At 36.2% G+C, this 17006-nt stretch overlaps 1 protein-coding gene across 7 annotated transcripts; it reads left to right on the top strand.

Annotated features, from left to right (window-relative positions):
- Nucleotides 1–5226: 5226 nt before the first annotated feature.
- Nucleotides 5227–11430, top strand: LOC133778164 (uncharacterized). 7 transcript variants are annotated; one of them, XM_062218020.1, is made up of 7 exons: nucleotides 5227–5380; nucleotides 5573–6025; nucleotides 6400–6477; nucleotides 6582–9715; nucleotides 10247–10426; nucleotides 10525–10706; nucleotides 10785–11430. In XM_062218020.1, the coding sequence occupies exons 2-6, from the start codon at nucleotides 5590–5592 to the stop codon at nucleotides 10681–10683; spliced, it is 3987 nt and encodes a 1328-aa protein (XP_062074004.1). In that variant the 5' UTR covers nucleotides 5227–5380; nucleotides 5573–5589; the 3' UTR covers nucleotides 10684–10706; nucleotides 10785–11430. The 7 variants fall into 7 exon arrangements, with proteins under 7 accessions (XP_062074004.1, XP_062074010.1, XP_062074009.1 ...); XM_062218026.1 differs by having other exon boundaries at nucleotides 10531–10706; XM_062218025.1 differs by having other exon boundaries at nucleotides 10250–10426.
- The last annotated feature ends 5576 nt before the right edge of the window (nucleotides 11431–17006 follow it).

Raw genomic sequence — 17006 nt, forward strand, 5'->3', positions numbered from 1 at the left:
CCTAACTGGAAGATTCCTTCGAGCTTGAGCTCGGGGACCAGGAAATCCCTTTATCTTCAGATGATTCTAAAGGGGTTCCCTCTCTATAAGTGGGGGGCATCCTTGATACGTGCCTATAATCGTTAGTCCCATATTGGACAACTATCCCATCCCAAACTTCATTTAAACTATATATAGTTTGGTATTTCCCTAGCCAACTATCGAACCTATGCACCTTAAGATCTACCCTCGACCAGACCATAAAATTATTGCGGGGAATGTTAAATAGAATTACAACGTTGGGTTGCCATCTAAGAAGAGTGGGGGACCACTTGGATAAATCTAATATGACTTTACCTCCATCGGATGAGCTCAATGAGGCCTCCTCCTGAGCTTCAGTTCCTGAGCATGGAGGCTCGACTAAGCGAGGAATAAAGGTCTGGGAGTGTGATCTCGAGAGTTTCCTTTTGGAGGAAAGCTTGGCGGTTGGGATAGGGACGCCTTCCCATCTCGCAAACTTGTGGATTCCCATGTCGTCTATGGACTCGCCCTCACCAAGGAGACCGCATAGTTGGAGCTTATCTTCATGAAGGAGATAGTTGAGGGATCTCTGACCATATGGGAGCTTGAGAATCGCTTCCTTTGTGGTCCTTCATGGCCTTTGAAGGCTGTGGGCAGTAATAGCTAGCTGCATGGAAAGTTTGAATGAGCATTTCGAGCTCGAAACAAAAAAATCAAAGGGAATTACGACAAGATACTTACAAATCCATTGAAACGAATAGAATTGAGAAGGATCGAGACCATCTGTCCATAAGAAGATAGTTTTGAAGTTGGGAGGATGGTTAAGAATGACCTCGAACAACCTTAACTCATTTGGATAGCTTGAAAGGTAATAAAATCTATCCTCGCCATGAGCTCAAGAAGGATTACTCTTGAGGCAGAAGGATCTCATGTGTCGAGGGTCCCTCCCACTTTATATCGTGGTATAACGACCTCAGAGCTGCCAGGACTCTAGATGAATTGGACAGAAGCTGGAACGAAGTGATACCGACGTAGTCAGTAAAACTTTGAAATAGTCCTTCAAGGGCAGTATAGCCCCAGCTCGCATATATTCGTGGCTCCAAGTCGTGAGCTTGACTTTCCTCTCAGGGTCGTCTTCACCTGGAGCGAAGCAACTCCTCTCGTTGGAGCTAGCGGGTCGACACACCAGTTTGCCCGATAACTTTAATCCATGGCAGGACAATAATTCTGAGGAAGTAATGGAACTTTGATAATGTTCAGCCTTGAAGAAAGAGCTCTCTGAGATTGGGATGGAAAAAGCTTTGGAGGTCGTGTGTATGGATGGCTGGTTTGATGTACTCTCCATGAATTCGAAAGAGAGTTCGCCTGGGGAGAAGGCTATTGTGACCCTACACTTGGGGTCTAGCGGAACTGGTCGGATTTTGGGGTCTGGGTCAGGATACATGGAAAATTGCAACCTCTTCCTTTTTCCCTCTTCGACTTCGTCAATCTGGCGTCGAAAGTTGGCTCGAATATCTTCCTGTTTGAGACGTTCCTTATGCTCCCGGATCAAATGCTGGTTTCGGGAAAATGGTGACTCAGCTCGAGGAGACAACAAATGGTAAGAAATCGCGAGCTCGGGCCCCCACCGATTCTCTGAAGACTACGACATCTAACAAGAAAGAAAAAGGTGAGGGCCCAATATTTAAAAAAGAGTGGAAAGAGTTAAGTCTTAATAACTCGAGTTTGCAAGCTCGGGATAATGAGATTGCATTAATCGAGCCTGAAGGCTTGAAATAGCGAGATTGACTCAAATGTCAGAACCAAGCTACTAAAAGTTCGGGGCATCGAGAGTGGACCCACGCGAGAGTGGGGCAATTACTTTCAGTTTGGGATATCCCATATTTTTAGGAAAAAATGGGCAGTTATCCAAAAAGGAGATATTATCGGGATACGTGCACTAAAACCCTAATCAAAAGCCCTATTTCTTACTCTACACGAAACCTATATATGATTACCCCATAATCAGAAAGAAGCCATCTTTACCAATTTTTTTTTCCATAAACAAGGTTCTACCCATAAAATATTATACACCCTACAAATAAAAAAACTCCTACGTATAGTAAAGATCACAGAAATATAACAAGGACCATGCCTGCCCTCTTTTCTTTCATGCATGAAGATATATAAAAACAAAAACGTACAAAAAATGAGTGATAAAGTCCAGTGAACTTACACTAGGTTGATACAGGGAATGAGGAAATGCTGGATCGAAGGGTCGGAAGTAGGAACGATGCAACAAAACCAAGCAAATCGATGTTGATTTACTTCTTGGGTTTGGAAAACATAAAAGTCTCGTGTTCTTTTTGGCTTTGGCTTTGGTTTTCTTTCTGAAAGATTGAAACGTAAAAGTGAAGGTGAAAAAGGTGAAGAGGGGGTTTAAATAGGCAAAAATGTGATATTCAAAGGGAAATATGAGCCCTTAATTTGGGTTAAAACGTGATCTGATGGACAACATATGATTTCGAGAATTGGCAGCAAAAAAGGAATAGGAAAGGACATGTTCAGAGAAAAGAGTACTCGAGTACTCTCGGTATGCTATTCTCTAGGGACACGTGGCCATACTCGAGTGTGGTAGGTGGACACGTTTTCCGAAAGTGAAGTTCAAAAGTTTTATTCTCAAAGGATTCGAACCAACACTTTTGATGGGGCAAAATGTTACACCCAAAATTTGAGATTAAATAAATTGCCTCGAAATGTAAAAGAGTAAGCTCGAGAATAACAAATGTTAACAGTACACTTGTACAAATAGTTCCATTTCTGCTATCATCGTTCGAGCATAAGTTGCAGGCTCGAAGATACCAACCTTCTTCGAGGGATGAATTCGATCGACTCATCGAGAGAGGAGGCAACAACAAAATGACGAGCTCAAAGTATGGTTGATCTCGAAAGTGCGTTATGGCGGCGATCAAGCTCGATGACGCGTTTACCACACGGGAAAACTGTTAGGAAATCCCTATTCCTCTAGGATTGGTCAACACCGTGTAACGAATCCCTATTTTTATGAGATCGTTATTTAATTAATGCATTTGTTTTGTATTATTAATTCATATATTTATTTTAATTTAAACATTTGATTGTAACTTCCCTGAATTGGGGAGGAAGATATTCCTATAACCAGGTCTATAAATAGCCTGGACTAGGTCATTTGTACTGACATACAAATTTGTACTAAGAAGAAACTCTGCCAAATTGCTTTCATCCGAAGCTTTGATAGAGTGTTCATAATAACAGTGACTCGTGGACGTATGCAGATTACTGTTGAACCACGTTAAAAATCTCTGATTTCTTCAATTTTTTCTAAATCATTGATTATTGCTCTACATAATTAAGTTGACGAAAAACAACGTAAACATAAAGTCTATATTGTAGTATTGTCGCACTCTAGAAAAGAGCCCAAGTGACTAGATTCTGAATCATGCAAGAAGAATATTTACTCGGGCTCATTGTTACTTGCCAAAGAAGCCACAACCATGCATAAGGACAAAAAGAATGTGGGGACCATACCTTGACACAAGAGCATGCGTGCTCACCTACCAGTAACTTGCGTGGTGGCTGCATGGGAAGAGTGGTTGTCCTTCGGTACAACGGGCAATTGGAATTGTTAGAATAACAAGATCATACTCGGGAAGTGGGGATGTGCCACCTAACTCTATCCACCACTTCCCCTGATGTAGTCGTAACTTCCCCAATCAACCCCATACATGGGTACTCGATAACACAAGTAACTCAACTTACTTGCCTAGCAAAGGATGCTAAGCTCTCCACTTAACACGTCTACCTTTCTTTCCTTTAAGTAAATCAAGTATTTACCATGTAATTATATCAATCATTGTTGTTAGCCCACATCCAAAAGCCTTAAGCATCCATAGTTATTTGTAATAGGGCTTGGATCTCATTGTAAATACAAGTGAACTTGAGCAAGCTAAAAAATGCTGCCAAATTACAAACCAAAAAAGAACTTAAGCATTGCAAGTTTTTTATCGATAACATTAACTCGTAAACTAGATCGAATTAAAAACTAAGTAAAAATGTCTTTGTTTCGTTGGTTTTTAGCTTTCTAGTTATAATTGTAGTTGGCAAAAACTCAAGTCAATATATTATTTATTTTAAAATTAAATAGAATTTAAGAATTTAAATATAAATACATAATGCTATTTAGTTATAATTTAACTAAAAATATTTTGATATTTTTAAAAATTAATCACTACAATCATTTAAAACATTTAAAATTGATTAATTTTAAAAAAAATAGCAATGATATAAAGTGAGTTTTATTATATTATGCATTTAAATCGAAAGGTATAAGTGCTACAAATTTAAAGATTTTATTTAAAAATATATTTGAACTTTCAATTTATTATTATTATTATTTTTTGTCGTTTCATTATTATCTAGTTGATAAGGAGAATCTAATTTTCCTTCCTTACGAAGCAAGTAGTGTGTTAGCGGACATCTTTACTCTTCACTTTCTAATATATAAATAATATATTTATTAAGAATAAACAAATTATTATTTTTTTTATATAAATTTAAAAAAAAAACAATTTCTGTTAAACGTGTTATTAGAATAGAATCTATTGGGATAATGTTTCTGTTAGAGCCCTAACGTCAGATAATCAGATCATATAGTATTATATCTGTTTCTAATTTTAGGTAATTGGTTTTAATATTTCTAATTTTAATAATTAAGTTTTTTAGGAAATAATTAAGTTCTTTGTGTTAAGTGAAATAATTTTTTCACATGAAATTATCGTATTAGCATTTGAATGTTTTGCATTTGTTATAAATTTACTTGGCCAAAATATTTCATTCTAAACAAATAAATAAAAATTATTATTATTATTTTTTGAGATATTTTTATTTTTAAATTTATTTTTTTTTAAATTAAACAAGAATGTTTCATTTATCCTATATTTGGTAGAGTGGATAGAAAATAGAAAGTAGAGAAAAAATATTAGGAAAAGAAAAGATAAATAAAAGAAAACAAGTATATTTTTGTTTGGGAGTAGAAGGGAAATGAAAGAAAATAGAAAAATGTAATTTTATTTATTTATTTTAATATTAAGAATTTTTTTTTTCTTTTTGATACTTTTACCCAACACTACTAAAGTATTTTAAGGGTATTTTGGTCAACTACGAGCCCACTGATTTTCTCCAATTTGGAGTGAAAAAAATTGAAGAGATGCATTATAATAATATAATCAAACAATTAAAGCCAAATACTTGAGGAGAAGCAGCCTTGTAATCTCATGGAAAAACTCTCTCAAGGAGGATGAGGAGGGTTGTCATGAAGATGGAGTCTTTCCCCTAATCCAAGCAAGTGAAGGAACCCAAGCAGGTTTTCTTTTTGAATTTTCAGTTTCTGGGTACGCTTTGATTTTCTTTAAAGCTTACTCAAGTGAAACTACCCTTCTTAAAAACACACTTTTTTTTTTTTTGTAAATTCTTATGTATGTGAATTGGGTTTTGACTTTGATCAGTATTTACTCAACTGGGTTTTTATAAAGCTTGGTTTTTTGCTTCGAAAAAGGGTATATTGTGCCAAAAATGGAGGTGGTTTATGGCAAGAAAGGGTCTTCTTCATCATCGTCGCCGGCTGCAGCTGCGGCTTCGCGTTCCCGTTTGTCACCTTCGGCTCAACTTTTCACCATGAGCCGGCCTTTGGGTCAACTGCCGGCTTTGAATTCGTTGACCGGTGCTTCCAGTCTTGAACTCTTTACCCCTGCTCCAAGCAACCACTTCGACTCTTCTGATACCATTTCTCCGTTGTCTAGCCTCAATTTGGAAGATGAACTCAAACCATTATCGGCTTCAATTTATCCTAGTTTTACCCATCAATCTGGTTTTGCTGTATCGGCTTTGTCTTCTTTTGATGATTTTTCTGATTTGGTGGACCCAGCTGTGTTCCCTCAATACACATTTCCTTCTTCCCAAGGATATTGGGATTCTCCATCACCAGTTCAGGAAAGCTTGCTTGACAAAGGTAACTTTTTTGGCTTTAAAATCTTTCTTTGGAATCTTTGTAAATTTCAAGACCTCGTGTTCTCAAGTTAAGTGGATCATATTTTGCTTCTGACATGTGTTTTGCCAACTTTGTGATCATTTGATGCTTTATATAGAAGTGTGGCTAATAGATATCTAACAGATAAAGACAAAAATGTTTAGCATTCATTGTGAAGGTGTTATTATTACTCTTTTTTTGGGGGAAATTTTGTTGCTCATAAATTGAAATCTTATCTTGGAATTGTGATATTGTACATGAAAGCACAATTATTTGATCTTAGAAATGGACAAACTGTTTGTTTTGTTATTGCATTGAGCGAGGATATGCTAAAAGTATCTTTCTTTCCGTGGTAGATTTTAATATAAGTTCTTCTAAGGTTTCGACTGCATCAGATGTGCCATCTTCATCAATGCTTCAAAAGATTCCTCCAGGTGAGCTATTGTATCATGTGTGATGTGTCTTTGTTCTTATTCCTTCATTTGCCTTTTCCAATGGGCCTTATACGTTTTATATGTCTAACTCCTTGAATTTTCAGGTTCCATGCTGGGATTATCAGTCACCGCCAAGACTTTTTCACCATCGAGCCACAGTTTATCTTCAGGTATAAATTTGACTGAAAATGATGTCGGCAGTAATAACCAGAGTTCTTCTAGTAGAAATATATCTGGCAAAAGGGTGCTATGTGATTATGATAAAAGCCTCGTAGAAAAAAGCAAGGAAATAACCAATGTCAAGTCTATTTCTTCTAAGGGTTCTGACCCATTGGTGTTGGAAAAATCCAAGCTGCAATTTACTTCAGAAGATAGTCCCACTGATCATGTGGTGATGGAACAATGTGGCACCGTGGCAGGCATGGAAAACTCTTCAAAAAGGTTTGATGATAACGAATCTGATTTGGACTCGCCTTGTTGGAAAGGACTACAGGATTCTAAAAAATCTCCCTTCAAAGCTTCAGAGTCTTTGAACTCACACTCTCTTGATAATGAGTTGGATGCAGGTAGCAGTTTGAGCCCACAAGTGCCTCAATTACTTCCAGAGCTTCCTGGTTCGAGCAATACAACCGGATCAAGGCATCCTGAATTGTGTATTGCACCTGGATCAAAGACTTCTGCGTTGCGCAACACAGCTGGATCAAAACCTCCTGGGTTCAACAATGTAATTAGCTATCAATATTCTAATGCAATTAATGAACCTAGAAAAGAATCTTCCACGCTTAAAATCTCACAAAGTAGTTCTTCACTCAGTTCGCCACAAATGGTTAAACTTGTTGACAGAGTCTTTACATCAAATGAGATGGTTGTTGCAGAAGTGAATGTTGAAGGTTATGCAGATGGAACTAAGGCTTTTGTGAATAATAGTACAGAAGATCTATCAGTTCTTGCAATGGGACTCCAGAATTCTAGAAAATATTCCTTCAGAGCTTCAAAGTTGTTGAGCTCACAATCTCTTGATAAAGAGTTGGTGTCATGTAGCAGTTTGAACCCACAAGCACCTCAATTTGTCCCTTCTTGTGCCAAAGTAAATGTAGATTATTTACAGAGTAATTGTGCTGAAGACTATTTTTCATCATTATTGGAGGGTGAACATACAAAATATAATTCATCATACAAAGGGAAAAAACTTAAGGATTCTTATGAAGCTGAATCTAAGCTTCTTGGATCAAGCAATAATGGATCAAAGTCTCCTAAATTGTCCAATGCAGCTGGATTTAAGACTTTTGGATTGCGAAACACAGCTGGACCACAGCCTCCTGGATTCAGCAATGCAACTGGCTATCAACATTCCAATGCAATACATGAACGCAGAAAAGAATCTTCCATGCCAAAAACACTACAAAGTAATTCTGCACTCAGTTCTCTGCAAATAGCTAGACCATGTCTTGTTGACAGAGTCTTTACATCAAAGGAGATGCCTGTTGCAGAAGTATATGTTGAAGGATATGAGGATGGATTGAAGGATGTTGTGCATAATAGTAAAGTAGATCTATCAGTCCTTGAAGTCGGAATCCAAAGTTATATAAAATCTCACTCCGGAGCTTCAAAGTTGTTGAGCTCATCCTCGCTTGATAATGAGTTGGTACCAGGTCGCAGTTTGAACCCGCAAGCGCCTCAATTTGTCCCTTTTCGTGCCAAAGGAAATGTAGATAATTTAGAGAATTACTGTGGTGAAGATTATAGTTCATCATTCTTGGAGGGTGCACATGAAAAGTTTAATTCATCATACAAAGAGCAACAACTTAAAGATTCTTATGAAGCTGGATCGAGCAAGACACCTGGATCAAAGTCTCCTGAATTGCGCAATGCAGGTAAAATAAAAACTTCTGGATTGCACAATATAGCTAGATCAAAACCTCCTGGCTATCAACATTCTAATGTAATTCATGAACATGGAAAAGAATCTTCCATGCTAAAAAACACAAAAAGTAGTTTTGAAGTCAGTTTGCCGCTGCAGATGGTAAAACCATGTCTTGTTGACAGAGTCTTCGCATCAAATGAGATGTCTGTTACAAAAGTGAATGCTGAAGGCTTTGCAGATGGAACTAAGGATGGTGTGCATGACAGTACAGTAGATCAATCACTTCTTGCAATGAGAGTTCAGAAGTCTATGAAATCTCCCTTCAGAGTTTCAGAGTCTTTAAACTCACACTCTCATGATAATGAGATGGAGGCAGGTAGCAGTTTGAACCCACAAGCGCCTCAATTTTTCCCTTCTTGTGCCAAAGAAAATGTAGATTGTTTTGAGAATACGGGTGTTGAAGATTGTTTTTCATCTTGTGCGAAGACTGAATATTCATTTAATTTGTCATACAAAGGGCAACAACTTAATAATTCTTATGAAGCTGGATCAAAGCTTCCTGGATCGAGCAATGCAGCTGGATTAAATACTCCTGGACTGCGTAATGCAGTTGGATCAAAGCTTCCTGGATCAAGTGATGCAGCTGGATTAAAGATTCCTGGACTGCTCAAAGTAGCTGGATTAAAGATTCCTGGAATACTCAATTCAGCTGGATCAAAGCTTCCAGGATCGAGCAATGCAGCTGGATTAAAGACTCCTGGACTGATCAATGCAGCTGGATCAAAGCTTCCTGCATTCAGCAATGCAAATGCCTATGGACATTCTAATGCAATTTATGAACATGGAAAAGAATCTGCCAAGCTTAAAAACTCACAAAGTAGTTCTTCACTCAGTTTTTCACAAAGGGTTAAACCATTTCTTGATGACAGAATCGTCACATCAAAAAAGATGCCTGTTACAGACGTGAATGTTTCAGGCTTTGCAGATAGAAATAAGGATGTGGTGCACAACAATGGCACTGTAAATCTGCCAGTCCTTGCAATGGGGCACAATCCAAACTTATCCTCTTCTGGAGTTGGTGTTGTTGATGATTGTAGTGAAGTACTTCAATTTCTATCTCAGTCTCTGTCTAAATGCCCAAAAATAAATGTTGCCACTATGATTAATGTAATAAGTACTCTGTCAGAGTTGCTCCTTCAAAATTGCTCCAATGATTTAGATTCATTGAATGAGCATGAGCATGAAATGATCCGGCATATAATCAATAATCTTTATGAGCTTATAAATCACAGGGTTGGAGAAAAGGCTCCAATGTTTGATTTGGCACATGCAGGCAGTCTGGATTATCTTGATAAGTTGACAGCAATCCATGAGGTAGGGAATGTGCATATCTTTTTTGTGTCCGGGGAGGGTGCCTATCTGTTATGAGTCTGGGCAGGGTGCCTATTTGTTTGAGTCTGATTTGAAAGAAATATGGAATTTCTTCCTCCATGCCTTTTGCAAAACTCTTTTGGGTGTTTACATTGCTTATTTTTTTAACTATGCTAAGGGGTTGGTTTTCTTATGTTAGTACTGTTTACTCATCCTTGAGTTATGGGAAGTTAGTTGACTATTTATAAAACCCTTAGTATAACTGTGGAATTATATATGAATTTTTTTAACTTTTAAGTGCCTTTTTTTTTCCCTTTCTTTCATTTATGTGCTTTATTTACTAGGTCTTCTGGGTTTTTGTGCGTATGTGAGAGAGAACTATGTTCAGAGATGGGGTGATTGGTAAAATAGTCTATTCTTGTGCTGTATCTATTTTAAGGGGTGGGGTTAGGAAGAAGAAAATGTATTTTGCTCACATGCGTGTGAGTTGTGGATATTTACTTTGTATTTTGAGAACTTGAATAATCTTTTCAGCAGGCAAACGTGGATTCCCAACTAACAACTACAAGAGGTCTTTTTGCTCGTCATGAGCTTGACAGCCGAAGTGACCATGATTGGCATAAGAGTTATCCTCATCTGTCCACCAGGAAAATACAAGATGTCTGCCCTTCATCTCAAGATGTGGGCTCTGACAGGGGCAATAACATTAGTCCTGTAAGATTGATTATGATTCTGACAATTATCTGTCATGTTGGCACTTAATGTTGATACCAACAGGAAAATCATAATGTCATATTTGTTGTAAATATAAGATGCAGGATTTTAGAAAAGCACTGAAAGAAAATCACCAGCTTGCTGAGGAGGTACACCCACAAGCATTATTGAATTTGTGGCTCGAAGCTGAAGGAGCTTTATGTTCCATGAAGTATGAGAACTGCATTTTGCACATGAAATTAGCATTGGATGGATAGCTGTCTACCAGAGAAAAGATGAGGTTAACCACCTCCCCTTCATTCTTTTACTTTTTTTCCCCACAATTGTAAATGTTGCCTTTTTTCTTTACATGTTTCAGGTGTCAGGAAAGCTGTCTGTCTGGGGAACTTATAAGCTTTATTAGCTCTGATATTCAACATGGGGTGTTGTAAATAGAGCTGTAGATTCTTCACTCTTTCATGCATATTCAAGATTCAACCAAAGGATAGTATTACCAGTAATGTAGACTTCATGTTATTCCAAAGTCAACAATTATATACTTTAAAGCACTCAAAGTACAGTAGCGTTGTCTGTTTTGTTAACTATGAGGCTTAAGGAGAAGATTGAATACTGACTACTAAGTGGGAAGTAGCACATGATTTGCAAAATCAGAGATTTTGGAATGCTGATGATGAAAGTCTTGATTGTAAGTGAATTTCCTTGAATTACAACCGTTCAAGTATATGTGTTTGAATACGCCCATCACTCAAAATGGAGGCATGTGAAGGTTAAGCCTGTCTGATGTGTTGTGGTACTACTACTATATAGCTACTTGCTAATGTGAAGAATCTAAATTGGTAGAATGATGATCTAAGAACCAATCTGAGAGGTCAGCTTGAGCCATTCAACGTATTTGTAATTTTAGATCCAGTTTAATGGCGTTTCTTAAATTTACCTTTGACCAATGTATTGTAAACACTATAAGTGATTTGATTAATACATTCAACTAAGAATTAGTCTGGTGATTTTAATGGTTTATGAAAAACTTAGTTCCACACTAGATTGTTTTAAATAATTTGCAGAGTACAGTGACTTGGACTCGTTGCTTTAAAATGTAGTCAAAGGCCAATGCATTAATGGTTTTTAACTTTTATTCATTTAAATTTAATTAATATCTTTTCATTCCAAATCAAAGCAGCATCTGGTAGAGGTTTGACATTTAAGCATGAAGACAAAATTTATTGGATATTCCATGCAAGGACAATAGTGGCTATAATGGTACATTTAGATTTAAATTGGGCTCTTCAGACATATTAGGATGGGCTGGCCCTCTAGCTGTGGTTGGCTCTTTAGACATTCATTCATGTATAAAAGTGATATAATTTTTGGTTTCCAAAATATTAATTTATCCCTATTTTCTAAATTCATTAATTATATTGATCACTAACAATGGTACACCAATTAAATTAATCATTAAATTGATAAAGACAAACTACATAGATAATTTGATTAGCCATGTTCATAACTGATTCAAAAACTCAAATACTAATTCTATTTCTTAAAAAATCAAGGAGCAAACGGTATTGTCATTTATGTGATTCTCAACAAAATATGTTGATGTATCTCTTCCATATAAAAAGTACATAGATAAAGCAAATTTTTTGTTTTAACCATTTGTTTGGTTAAATTTAATATAATATTCTAAATATTAACAGAATATTCTTTCAAAACTAACTAAAAAATATATTTATTAATTATATTAATATAAATTCAAATATTATAAAATATCATTATTATAATAATATTTAATATATTTTCTACATAAAATATGTGTAGATAACATAAATTCTTAGTTTTAACAGTTTTTTTATTTTTTTCTGTTAATTTTAATGAAATATTCTTATATTTAACAGAATATTCTTATATTTAACGTAAACATGACTTAAACTTAAATAAATAAATAATTAAACAAATTAAAATAGAATATTTTTGAGATATTTTACCATGATAATTATTTAAAAATAATAAAATCATATATTTTATAACTTAAATAAAATTTAATTAAACTTAAACTTAATATTATATTAAACATATAATATATAATCTTTTGTTGTTACTGTCAATTTCAAAAACTAGAAAAAACACAAATTTAAACAAAAATAAATAAAATAATTAATTAAAATAGGATATTTTTAAGATATTTTATGATAATTTAAATAATTAAATCATATTTAGTTAAAAATAATTAAATCATAAATTTGTGTGATAGTTTGTTTTTTATCAAGTGATTAAAGTTATTTTTCTTCATAAAATTCACCAAAGGACATTGTAAGATATATTAGAAACAAAAAATAGTTGCTGCATGTATACTACTGTCTACACTAAGGAAATTTGAAGTTTTATGCTTTTTGTGGGGTATTAAGTCAAAAAAAATACTAGGCTCCTTGATCATTTCAAAATAATGCCAAAAAATTTTATAGTGCCCAAAATGCCCCTGCCACAAAAATCCACCCCCCCCCCCCCCCAACTTTTGATTCTCCTCTCTCTCACTCTCTCAGTTCAGCTCTCCCCTGCCCGAAACCCATCGAACCCAGCCCGCCTCGCCGTCGTCGAACCACCGTGCTTCCATCGACCTCTGTCCATTTCTCCGTCGAAACCCCTAGCCATAAAAACCGAGGGCCACATCTCCCTTTCTCCATTAACTGAAGGGTCAAAGCTTCCATTAAAACCGGTGGTTCCGTCTCCGTCTATCGTCTGTCGTTTCCGTTGACCTCAACCAAAACCCACGAGATTCAAGTGTACAAAGGTAAGTTCTTGACATTTTTTGTGATTTGATTTCTTAGTGTTAAAGTATAGGATTGTCTGTGTATTTTTTTTTTTTTGCATGGATTGTTGTTTGTGGTTGTGATTTTTGTATGGAATGTAGTGAGTATCGTAGAATGAATTGTTGGGCATTTTTCTGGGTTTCATGAGGTTGCTCGATAAGGGTTCGATGCTAGTTCGATGGGGGGATTGGTTTAGCAGTTAAGGGATCCAGGTGCATGCTTGATGGTGATTCGATGCATGCTCGATATTGGTTCAATGGGGTGGCATTAAAGGGTTCCAGATGCATGGTCGATGGGGTTCGATGTATGCTCGATTTGGGTTTGATGGGGTAGGCAGTTAGGGGTTCCAAGAGCGGGTTCGATAGTGATTCGATGCATGCTCGAGGTTGGTTCGATAGGGTGGGCCATAGGGGTTCTAGGTGCATGGTAGGTCGGGTTCGATGCATTCTCGATATTAGCTCGATTGGATAGGCATTTAGGGGGTTCGATGCATACTCGATGGGTCTTTGTGGCGGTGTTGTCTGGGTTCGATGGGGTAGGTCATCTGGGGCACAGAATAATGTTGTAGTGGTTCGATGCAAGCTCGATAGTAGTTCGATGGATATTGTAGGCTGGTTCGATAGGGTACTTTTTTTTATGGAAATGGTCAGGTTTCCGGTTCGATGGGTACTCGATAGGGGTTCGATGGTTTCATGTATGTTTATTGATGGATTTTTCATGTGATTATGTTTAAATATATTATATATTATTTTTTAGATGCCGAAATTTCTTTTTCCCTTGACTGATCACTTTCCTGGTCGAGTCACATACAGGGGTAATGGTTACTTTAAAATCATATATTTTGTGGTAGCAAGTCGTGCCAAAGCGTCAGCATTAGAGTTCTGCTCGCGGGGTATCTGTTAAACAGAGCTAAACTCAAATTTAGACAGCTCCCCCTTTACCTTAGCCAGGTAGGGCACCATCTTGATGTCTCGAGCTTGATATTCTCCCAATACCTAATTTACTACGAGTTGGGAATCACTATAGCATTGGATGGCTTTCGCCTTCAGCTCTCTTGCCACTCTCAGCCCTACCAATAAAGCTTCATATTCTGCTTCATTGTTGGATGCCTCAAATCTGAATCTCAGAGTTGTATGGAATCGATGTCTTTTTGGTGAGATTAAGATAATCCTAGCTCCTAATCCGTTCTCGTTTGACGATCCATCAACGAAGATTTTCCATAATTCCTGCACTGGCTCCCTCGTGAGCTCGTCCTGAAAGCCGGTGCATTCAGCCATAAAATCAGCAAGGGCTTGACTCTTGATTGAAGTTCGTGGCATGTCCAATATCTCAAACTAGCTAAGTTCGATGGCCCATTTTAAGAGACGTCCCGACGTTTCGGGTTTTTGCAAAACCTGCCTTAAAGGTTGGTCGGTGAAGACGTTGATAGAATAGGACTGGAATTATGGTCGGAGCTTCCTAGAAGCCAAAATTAGGCAGAATGTCAGCTTCTCTATCATTGGGTATAGTGATTCAGCTCCGAGAAGCCTCTTGCTTACATAATACACTGGTTTATGAGCACAGTCTTCTTCTCGAACTAACATGGCACTGATGGCATTCTCTGTCATGGCCAGATAAAGGAACAGAGATTCTCTAGATATCTGTTTGGATAATACTGGGGGCTCTGCTAGATGTGTTTTCAGATCGTGGAATGCCTGTTCACATTCTTCGGTCCACTCAAATTTATTGTTTCCTCTGAGCAAGTTGTAGAATGACAGACACTTGTCAGTTGATTTCGAAATGAAGCGATTTAAAGTCGCCACCCTTCCATTTAGGCTTGTTAGGAACGAGTTTCCTAATACGCAGCGGAATGGTGGTGTGGTTGGCCCAGTGTACAACAAAAATTTTGTAACATATTTAAACTACCTTTAAATATGTGAATCCATTAATATACATACATTAATCATAAACAAGATAAGGATAAAATTCATACATCTTGAAGCCTATCAAGTATCCTTGCTATCTTTTCGTATTTAGAACGATCTTCCTATCCAAGCCGCTCCCACGTACTCACACCAAGATCTTCCAAAGCATTCTCTACACCTCAAGAAATGTGTGGGCACTTAGAGAATGAAGGATAGTTTATTTGTGATTCTACTTGATGTACTCAACACATGAGATCAAGAGAATAGGCCTGAGAATTGGTTCTTTATTTTCAGGGAGAGAAAACTATCGTTCTATTTTTCACAGAGCGAATGTTCAAAGTTGTCTCACACATCTATGTGTGAATATTTTTCTGATTAGTCATACTTTTAAAAGAAAATATTCAAATTTTAAAAAATAAATCTGTAACCATTTTACAATTTACTTTTTAATTAATTAATTATTCTATTAATGAAAAAATCCAAAAACTAATTTTTGAATTCTCCATTAATTAATTAATTAAATAAATAAAAATGAAAATCCCATCCCTGAAAATGCCCTACACGCCACACACAGTCGTAGCTTCCTAATTTGTAGGGATATTGGTTTTTCAATTTTTATTTAATTATTTATTCAAATTACTTTGTTAGATAAGATCTAACAACCTGATAATTAATTCAAATTTGAATTCAAATTAATTATCTTTTTAATTAATTATCAAATATAATTAATTTTTTTTGAATAAATATTAATCTTTTAAATTCAAATCCAATTTGAACTTATCAGATTATTATCTCCCACTCAAATAAAGATATTTAATTAATTCTACCAATTAATTAAATCCAAAATTTTTGAAAATAAATATTTAATTTATTATAATTTCGAAAATTATAATTAATTAATTATTTAATTAAATCTCGAAATTAATTTAATTATTTAATATAATTTCAAAAATTATACAATAATTAAATATTAATTAATTTTATTAACTACAACTAATTTGTAATTAATTAATTAATCACTATTATCATATAATTGCATATTTGGCCTGAAGAACAAATTTCTTCTTAAATATTGTTGACACCGTTTTTCATCAACAGTGAAAGAAGAGCACGTAAACAATAATCAGTAATGGCCAATAACAATATGATAACACAAACACGGTTTTTTACGTGGTTCAGCAGTTAAATCTGCCTAGTCCACGAGTCTTTGTTATTAAACTCAAGATGATCTCTGAAAATTCTTCAAGAATGAATTCTTCAGAGTTTTCTCTCAAGATCACAAAAATTCGGTCCTTTACAATGGTGCATGACCTCTCTATTTATAGAGAAGATTTCAGAATACTATCCCACATATTTCGGGTAGTTACTCTATATTTGCAAATAAATTAAATGGCATTAAATGCCTGCAATCCGATATAAAAGGAAACGTCCCCTGAAGACCATGGGGCGTATAACTAATCAAATAATATCCCTTGATTGTAGGGGATTTACAGTAATAAATGTAGACCGCGTCTCTTATAAATGACTCATTAGGATATTCAAAGTTATTATCCTATATCACCAAGGCCATACTCTCCCAGGTTTCTTACTGACTTTCGAGCTATAACATATCCCGAGGCCACATGACTTCAAGCTCGTACGCGCGTCAGGCTCGGAGCCCCTGATCCGAGGTCATCCTCGAGAACAAATGCACCTCGGGGTCTACCTTTCGAGCTTGTGAGGATTTCGAGGCTACCATCTTCGAAGTCATCTCTGTTTCGCAGGCTCGATGCTTAGATTTCGCACATATTCCAGAATTTACGAGTTCATTCATTATGACTCCAGCTTTCGAGGTCACAATTATCATGGCTCGAAATCTAGGTATAACATCTT

Source organism: Humulus lupulus, chromosome 5, assembly GCF_963169125.1.
Source record: "Humulus lupulus chromosome 5, drHumLupu1.1, whole genome shotgun sequence".
NCBI lineage: Eukaryota > Viridiplantae > Streptophyta > Magnoliopsida > Rosales > Cannabaceae > Humulus > Humulus lupulus.

What these genes read in the sequence shown, in the direction of transcription:
- LOC133778164 (XM_062218020.1), top strand. Translation starts at nt 5,590, where the DNA reads ATGGAGGTGGTTTATGGCAAGAAAGGGTCTTCTTCATCATCGTCGCCG. An exon ending in GGAAAGCTTGCTTGACAAAG is followed by an intron (nt 6,026 to 6,399) that starts GTAACTTTTTTG and finishes TTTCCGTGGTAG; the next exon opens with ATTTTAATATAAGTTCTTCT. An exon ending in GCTTCAAAAGATTCCTCCAG is followed by an intron (nt 6,478 to 6,581) that starts GTGAGCTATTGT and finishes TTGAATTTTCAG; the next exon opens with GTTCCATGCTGGGATTATCA.